General features: G+C 49.0%; 1 protein-coding gene across 1 annotated transcript; it reads right to left on the minus strand.

The window, feature by feature from the left end:
* Positions 1-429: 429 nt before the first annotated feature.
* On the minus strand, positions 430-4,062 carry LOC123069199 (phospholipase A1-II 7). The gene is made up of 2 exons (XM_044491987.1): positions 3,186-4,062; positions 430-1,318 (listed from the first exon to the last, which is right to left on the minus strand). Exons 1-2 carry the CDS (start codon positions 3,819-3,821, stop codon positions 710-712), a joined length of 1,245 nt encoding a protein of 414 aa, XP_044347922.1. The 5' UTR covers positions 3,822-4,062; the 3' UTR covers positions 430-709.
* Positions 4,063-8,580: the final 4,518 nt, after the last annotated feature.

Consider the following 8,580-nt stretch of genomic DNA (forward strand, 5'->3'; position numbering starts at 1 on the left):
TTGAAGATTGTACCTTCCCCGGGTCACCCATGGCACTTCGGTGTACCACTTCTCCCCGCATGTCGCTCTCTTGTACCACAACCCTTGTTGTGGACCGCTTCCCGCATACCTACCCGCACGATGTGGCATGCAAACTGAATCCAACCGCCCTCATCGATGATCACCCCCTCCCGAAGGAGACTTACATCCCACTCGGCTTCATTACCATCATAGAGGATAATGCGGAACGTCTCTTGCCGGACAACGAGTGCGCCGTCACAGGACGGGAGGCTCTCCGCCACACGGAGATCGGCTGCATAGGAGACGCCCACGTCATCTTTTGCCCCGACGACTGCTGGATCACGTCTTGGATTTGTAGGCACGTGCCCTACGAAATTTTAGTTGGATTCAGTTTCAGCAAACATTTTAGTAAAATTAAGGTACTAGCGGTATTGGTACCAAACTAAACTTGGAACACCTTATGCTCACAATTGATCACAAGCTTTCTGATACATCTTATTCTCTGGGTATCTATGTACTGTAACGTGACATACAACTACAGATCTTATTATTATTATTATTATCATTCAACTAAAAATCATTATTATTGTATGTCAGCATATTGTATATCTTGTAAATAAATAAATTGATTTTATTTGACGTAAAACTAAGCATGTCGGCATTAGTTGTACGTGGCATTGGCATGTGGCAGCACATACACGCATCTCAATCAGGTCTCCTCGAAGTCTCTGAGCTTCCAGTGACCATCGGGGCCTCTCACCATGGACTTGTTGTTGATGACATGCCAGTTGGGCGGCACGGGGTACTTATCCTTGAGCGCGTCAGCACCCTTGTTCACCAGGGCCACGTCGCGGTCCACCTCAAGCTTGAAGCCGCCGCCGGCACCCTGAAACCCGGCGACGCCGTGCAGGTAGCACTCGAGGTTGTGGCGCGTCTGCACGGTGCCTGGCTGCTTTAGGTACGGCGACCGGCCAGTGTCCACGGGCAGCACCGCCGTCGCCGAATCCACGTACCCGATCGGTGGGTATAGGGGCACCACGTCACCGGCGTTCCTCACATGAAGCGCACGAAGGTTCGTGAATGAAGCGAAGGCCGACTTGAAGCTGTCGTCCCCTACGTGCGGGCTCGCGAAGATGATCGCCGTCACCGGGCACGGCGGCTGCTGCTGTGGTGAGGAGGGCGGCACGTTGATGCCGTGGGAGACCATGTCGACTGCGTTGAGGGTCGCCAGCGACGCGCCAAGGCTGTGCCCCGTGACGGTGATGCTGGTCGCCTCCTCCTTGTGCGCTTCCATGAGCCTCCGCACCTCCTCCGTGGCCTGCATGTGGCATCCATGCGTGCACGCTTGATCAACAAGCATTGATTCAAGTGTTTAATCGAGCTCTAGATAGCTGAATTAAATTGAACAATTAATGCAACAACATACGCAGCTTTCGTGTGTGTGTCGATCGGCACAACAAGCTTTGAACGTTGGGAGATCCAACTCTTCAAGAAATCTACTCCCTCTTTCCATCTATATAGGGCCTAATGCGTTTTTCGAGGCTAACTTTGACTATTGATAAAAAATATACTACATGACATGCATAATGTGAAAATTATATCATTGAAAGCTCCTTTCACATACGAATTTGATGATGTGCTTTGTGTAAGTTGCATGTCATATATTATTGCTCTAACATTTGGTCAAAGTTAGCCTAGAAAAACGCATTAGGCCCTATATAGATGGAAGGAGGGAGTACATACGACACGCTGCCGGAGCTTGTTGATGGTGGGCCGTCTCAGATCGAGCTTGGCATCTTACTATATTGTCGATCACTTCTAAATGTGCTGACATTTCATCAAAAAATCCATCTCTTCTATAGCAAACCTACCTTTCAACTTTCAAGTGTTAAATGCAGCTGCCTGCCAATATATCTGACGCTCATCAATACTAAACCACTTTGGTTTCTCAAAAAAGAAAAAGGAAATACATAAACACTTAACAAATGTGTTACTCCACTCCTTTAATAGTATCTGCATCCCTATGTGTTATAAGTGGATGATGCATGCAAGAGGTGAGAAAAGTTGTATAGCACCGATGCTAATTGATATGGGGATAGAGAAATATCAGAATCCTTACCGAGTGGTGTAAGCTTAATTAGCCCTAACGCCAAACTAAACAAACTAATTTCTAATTATACAATTTATCAATTTTAAGGTAAAAGTTTCTAGTCCATAGGACTGTAGGTGGTGCTAAGAATATGGTGAAAGAAGCTTACTAGGGTGTCTCCAACGTCGTCCCTTAAAACGCCCGCATCCGTCCGGACCAGGTTTGTCTGGATGTAGTTTTTCATTCAGTGCGGATCCATATTTGCTTGTAGACAAGTCGGTTTGTCCGAATTCCCGTAAATCAGAAGCAAACCTTGAAGAGGTTTGCGAGAGTTTGGACATCCATCTGACCAATCAAAAAAGCCACCGCATACCCATTTGGCAGAAGGTTGATTTGGCCATGTTAGGTATTGGTGGAGAGTTAATTTCATTTGGCGGAAAAATGATTTGGCCATGTTATATATTGGTGGAAAGTTGGTTTTATTTGGTGGAAGGTTGATTTGGCCATTTAAATGTTAATTTTATTTGGCGGAAGGTTTATTTTGCCATGTCAGATATTTGCCGGAAGGTCTATTTTGCCATGTTAGATATTTGCCGGAAGGTTATTGTTGTGTATTTTTTAAAGTTATTTCCTTAAAGTTAATATATAGACGGACGTTTAAGGGGATGGCCCGGCTCCTATATAGTGTTCGCGTACGCGTACAAACATGGTCTGCGGACAGATAGTGTAGAGAGATGCCCAAATGTAAGTAGAGATATAAAACTTATGTGTCTATCTTAGGGCCTAAATTGTGAGTGCTAGGGTTGTGAATGCTCTAATAACTGCTCAAAAATGGCCTCTATGCATAAATAGTCATAATTCAGTACAAATTTTTTGCGAGTTATCATTTCAGAGTATTCTTTACAAAATATGAGCTTTTCTCTTTCAGATTCTTTTTTCGAAGGTTCTAGCATACAAAACCACCGGTAAAACCTGATCCTATGAATGATTTGTAGATTAAAGAATGTTTTAATGCATGCACAGTTGCAGATGCATGCTTGACTCGTGGTCGTTGTCTCTTCCGGCAATCAAGCGTAGAAAAGCAAGTAACGCTCACCTGATCCCTGGCGCTCTGCTGGTTGAACTTGGAGTCCTCGTCGCTGGACGTGTACACCGACAGGAACCCGTGGTGCACCACGGCGGAGTCGAAATCACCCGCCGCAGGGCCGAGCACTGGCGCGGCGGACGCCGGCGTGAAGTCCAGGTCATTGACCCACTCGAGGCTCTCCACGGTACCGCGCCAGGCGACGACGATGTCGCGCCGGCCAAGCGCCGCCACGCCCTCGTCGGTGGCCACGGCCACATACCCCATCCAGTTGGACTCCCGGCACCAGGGCTCCTCCAGTAGCGACGGCAGCGGCAGCACGAAGAAGGCATCGGGCACGGACGTCCCCGTCGTGGGCGCCAGGAAGAACCCGCTGGTGGCGTAGATGAACTTGGTGACGGAGTAGTAGCCCGCGCGGGACACCCCGGCGGCGGCGAGCAGGTCGGCATGGCCGTAGAAGCACGCGCCGGCGTGCGGCGAGCGGCGCTGCGAGTTGAACCCATCGTAGGTGGCCTCCGCCAGCTCGCCGTAGGCGATGATGGAGGCGCGCAGGTCCTGGTCCAGCGGGTCCAGCAGGCCCTCCCACGACCCCGCGCCCTGCAGCTCGCGCCACCGGCTGGCGATGCTTCCAGGCTCCGGCGACGACATGGCGCGCGTGGGTCTGCTACTCTGCTGTCGATCGATCGGCAGTGGCGCGCGCGGTAATAGGCGTCTTAACCTTTTGATTCGCGGTGGCGCCGTATGGCAATCAGTTGGTTGCTAGAGCTAGTGTTTGGCTCGTTTCTAGCATCATCTTGGGTGTGTATTTATATCCTTGCTAGCACTTCGATTTTGTGATGTCCTTGGACTACCACGTTGTGAAGAATCCAGCTTTGCAACGGTACGTCCGACCATGCCGCCGGCAGCGACACACACCCGCCAGCTGCTGGTCTTCATCTGCGTGCGAGCGCTCTTTGGTTCCTTGCGTGCAAGCTTCAGTTGCTTGCACCCACCAACATCTGAACACGACCTTGAGTACGTACGTACTATTTATCGTGTTCTTCATGTGCCGTACCAGTGCGTGGAGGAAAATTAAATGTGCCTCGGAGGAAGCGGGTTTGATCCGGCTGAGAAACTAGCTTGGCCATCCATCAATTTCAAGAACGACAGTGCCGTCGTGTAGCGCGCGTGGCTCGTGTGGAGCAAGCGAAGGAAAATGCAGTCTGTGGAGCAGGGCCTTGTGGTGGGTAAAATCGCGATGAGTTGTGCCGCCGTTGTCATCCGTGCGGTCTATCAAGTTATCGTATCAGTCGGTGGTAGGTTTAAGGCGGCATTGGTGTTTTTCATGTGCCGTGTGGTACAATTTATCGTGTTCTTCATGCGCCGTGGAGTGGATAGGCACGGAGGACAATTTAAATAAACGTATGGAGGAAACGAGTGACTGGATGATCAGCCTGGGCATGCAACAATTTCAAGGGGCATCTCTAACGCGGATTTTTTTTTCGAGGGTACATCTGACATATCATAGCTTTGTAGAAGATCGAAAATATACACAAGAAAGTACAAATCTGCTAGTTAGGCATCACAGATCGATTCTAACCCAGCCACACATCCACTCTCATAGATACCCTGTGGAGCGGCTATTGCTAAAAGATGAGGGGGAAAGGCATCTCCAACGTGGATTATGAATGCCCTCAAATATTTGTGGACATGTCTAGACGTTTCCGCGGATATTCCGTCGGGAGCCGGCCATACAATGATATTCCTCATAAACAAGGTGAATACTAATCCATGCAATTTTGATACATACTAGTTCATAGATTTTTACAAAGCTAACAAGCTCTAATAAACTAGAGAAAACTACTTCTAATCCTACTCGACCATGAGGGCGCTTTGCACAGACGCGTAGAGTGCATAGTTCTTGAAGGCAAGTTTCGGGTCCGCGAGGAGTGCCGCCACGTCTGCAGCATCTGCATGATCCGCCTCCACCTCCAGCATGGAGAAGAGAATGCCTGCCCTGCAGACCGCGGCGTCAAAGGCCATAGCTTCCTCCTCGTCAGCTAGTGCCTCATTATCATCCTGGACCTCCACCAGCGCCATCCGTCTGATACGTCTCCGTCATATCTATATTTTTTGATTGTTTCATGCCAATATTCTACAACTTTCATATACTTTTGGCAACTTTTTATATTATTTTTGGGACTAATATATTGATCCAGTGCCCAGTGCCAGTTCCTATTTGTTGCATGTTTTTTGTTTCGCGGAATATCCATATCAAATGGAGTCCAAACGCGATAAAAACTTACAGAGATTTTTTTTAGAATATATGTGATTTTAGGGAAAAGGAATCAACGCAAGACGATGCCCGAGGGGCTCACAAGCCCTAGGGGCGCGCGCCCTACCCTGGGCGCGCCTGAGAGGCTCGTGGCCACCCCGTAAGGCGGTTGGTGCCCTTCTTTCACCGCAAGAAAGATAATATCCGGATAAAAATCATGTTAAAATTTCAGCCCAATCGGACTTATGGATCTCGGGGATTTAAGAAACGGCGAAAGGCCAGATACTGGGGACGCAAAAATAGAAGAAAACAGAGAGAGAGAGAGAGAGAGAGAGAGAGAGAGATCCAATCTCGGAGGGGCTCCCGCTCCTCCGCCGCCATGGAGGACAAGAACTAGAGGGGAAACCCTCCTCCCATCTAGGGGGAGGCCAAGGAAGAAGAAGGAGGAGGGGGTTCTCTCCCCCTCACTCCCGGTGGCGCCGGAACGCCACCGGGGCAATCATCATGTGACGGCGATCTACACCAACACCTCTGTCATCTTCCCCAACATCTTCATCACCTTCCCCCATCTATATTCAGTGGTCCACTCTCCCGCAACCCGTTGTACCCTCTACTTGAACATGGCGCTTTATGCTTCATATTATTATTCAATTATGTGTTGCCATCCTATGATGCTTGAGTAGATTTTTGTTGTCATATCGGTGATTGGTGAATTGCTATGATTGGTTTAATTTGCTTGTGGTTATGTTGATGTCCTTTGGTGCCCATCATATGAGCGCGTGTATGGATCACACCATAGGGTTAGTTGTATGTTGATAGGACTATGTATTGGAGGACAAGGGTGACAGCGGCTTTAGCCTAGCATAGAAATTGATGCATACGGGATCGAAGGGGGCCCAATATATCTTAATGCTATGGTTGGGTTTTACCTTAATGAACGTTAGTAGTTGCGGATGCTTGCTAATAGTTCCAATCATAAGTGCATAGAATTCGATGTAAGGGATGACATGCTAGCAGTGGCTTATCCCACATAAAACTTGCTATCGGTCTAGTAACGTAGTCAATTGCTTAGGGACAATTCCGCAACTCCTATCACCACTTTTCCACACTCTCTATACTAACTTAATTGTTTATTTATCTAAACAGCCCCTAGTTTTTATTTCAGTGCTCTTTAGTATCTTGCAAACCTATCCTACAACACCTACAAAGTACTTCTAGTTTCATACTTGTTCTAGGTAAAGTGAACGTTAAGTGTGCATAGAGTTGTATCGGTGGTCGATAGAACTTGAGGGAATATTTGTTCTACCATTAGCTCCTCGTTGGGTTCGACACTCTTACTTATTGAAAGAGGCTACAACTGATCCCCTATACTTGTGGGTTATCAATGTCCACCCCACCCCCCTTCTCCGAGCTCAGCCCCGAAAAGCTCGGAGGTTGACCCACTGCAATGCGGGCCTCGCGCAGGTTGAAAACCTTTGCCACGATGGCACTCTAGCATCAACATATTGTACCATGTGAGCTTCGAGTAGATCATGGTAATGGAAGACCTCATGAAGGTGGATGGGGGTGGGGGGCTTTGCTCAAGGCAACAACAGATCGAATTGATGGAAATGAAATAAATGGTTGCGGCTAGGTTGGGGGATCACGGGCTGGCTTCTAATTGTCGGGTAGGTTCCTCGGGTGGCACACTGACCCGGCATGCGTGAATGTGTGTAGGCCGGAGGCCATTGAGCCTCAATTTGTGTGAAAATGTGGGCGAGTACTAGGATTTCAGTGGATCTAGGATGTCGGAGTCCAAGTAAAGGACACCGTCTGGTCCAATAATCATAAGGATCCTACTTATGCATCACTGGACAGAGTGTTGATCTCATCCACCTAGGAAGAAAATTTCCTTTAGTGCACATTGAGGATTTGGCTAGGGACCTTTCTGTTCACACTCCCCTACTCATTAAATCTGAAGAGTTGCTTGTGAAACCATATACTTCGTGGTTCTTGCCTGCTGGACAGATCTATCTTTCATGCTTCAGATCTGGACATGCCTGCTTTTGGTCTATAGGCCTGGATAGGGCTCTCTTTGCCCAGGTGGCACTCAACGGTGATGTGCTCCGCCGACGGTGTTGGTTCGTGTGATGATCACTCCGGTCAGCGGCAGTCTCATTGCGGATTGTGATGGCCACCGAAAGATATTCGCGGGATTACTCTCTTCAAATCCGGTGGTTTTGTTCGGCGGCGAGATGCAACCTATGGACAACGACTTGACGCAGAGGATATGGTTGTACTGCGGCGACATGCAGCTGGTAGGATCATGGAAAAGCGGTGGCGACAATATATGATTGACTTTGGTGGTGATGCATCTCGAGTACCCGGTCTCGAGCTCCGAGATGAAAACCTATGTCTGACATGAGTGGTCATTCCCTTGTTGAAGGTGTTGCTCGTATATGCTTAGACTAATTCTTCATGGTGAAAACCTAGAGTCTGACCAATGGTGGTTGGATCCAGTGACGGCGTCGCTCCTTTCATGAAGGCGTTGCTGTTGAAGAACCCCGATGTCCTTATGCTATCATGAGATGGTTGGTGTGAATATGGTCATTGTTGTAGTTTGTCGATCGCGGATTTATTCGCTTCTGGTTTTTCTCTCGATTAGGCTAGCTTTGGTCTTATATGACTTTGTTATTTGCTAGCGGGTTTTCACTACTAGGGAAAACCTTATACACAACATCTTAGCGGTAGAGTTGGACAAAATGAGGCGCTACTGCTACTTAGGAGTAGCGCATGTAGGAAAACGGCGCTACTGCTATCATTTTAGCCGTAGCGCGTACTAGCAAAACGCGCTGCTGCTAAACTTGAACTGGGCGCACATGACTAGCCCCACTTAGCAGCAGCGCGTATCGGTACCCAGTGCTACTGCTATGCTCCGTAGCAGTAGCGCTTTTCTCGAACCCGTGCTACTACTAACCCTATCTTATCGCCCCCACGTGGCCGACCCCCTCACTCTCCCTCTCAGTCACTCCCCCCACACGCCCCGTCGTCCGCCACCGCCGCCGCGCTGCTCCTCCTCCACCGAGGTACTCCCTCCATCCCTCCTCCTCCCTCCTTCCTCCTCCCCTCCCTCCTCCCTCCTCCTCCAGCCGCCCCCTCCTCTTTCCTCCTCCG

Source organism: Triticum aestivum, chromosome 1A (genome assembly GCF_018294505.1).
Source record: "Triticum aestivum cultivar Chinese Spring chromosome 1A, IWGSC CS RefSeq v2.1, whole genome shotgun sequence".
NCBI lineage: Eukaryota > Viridiplantae > Streptophyta > Magnoliopsida > Poales > Poaceae > Triticum > Triticum aestivum.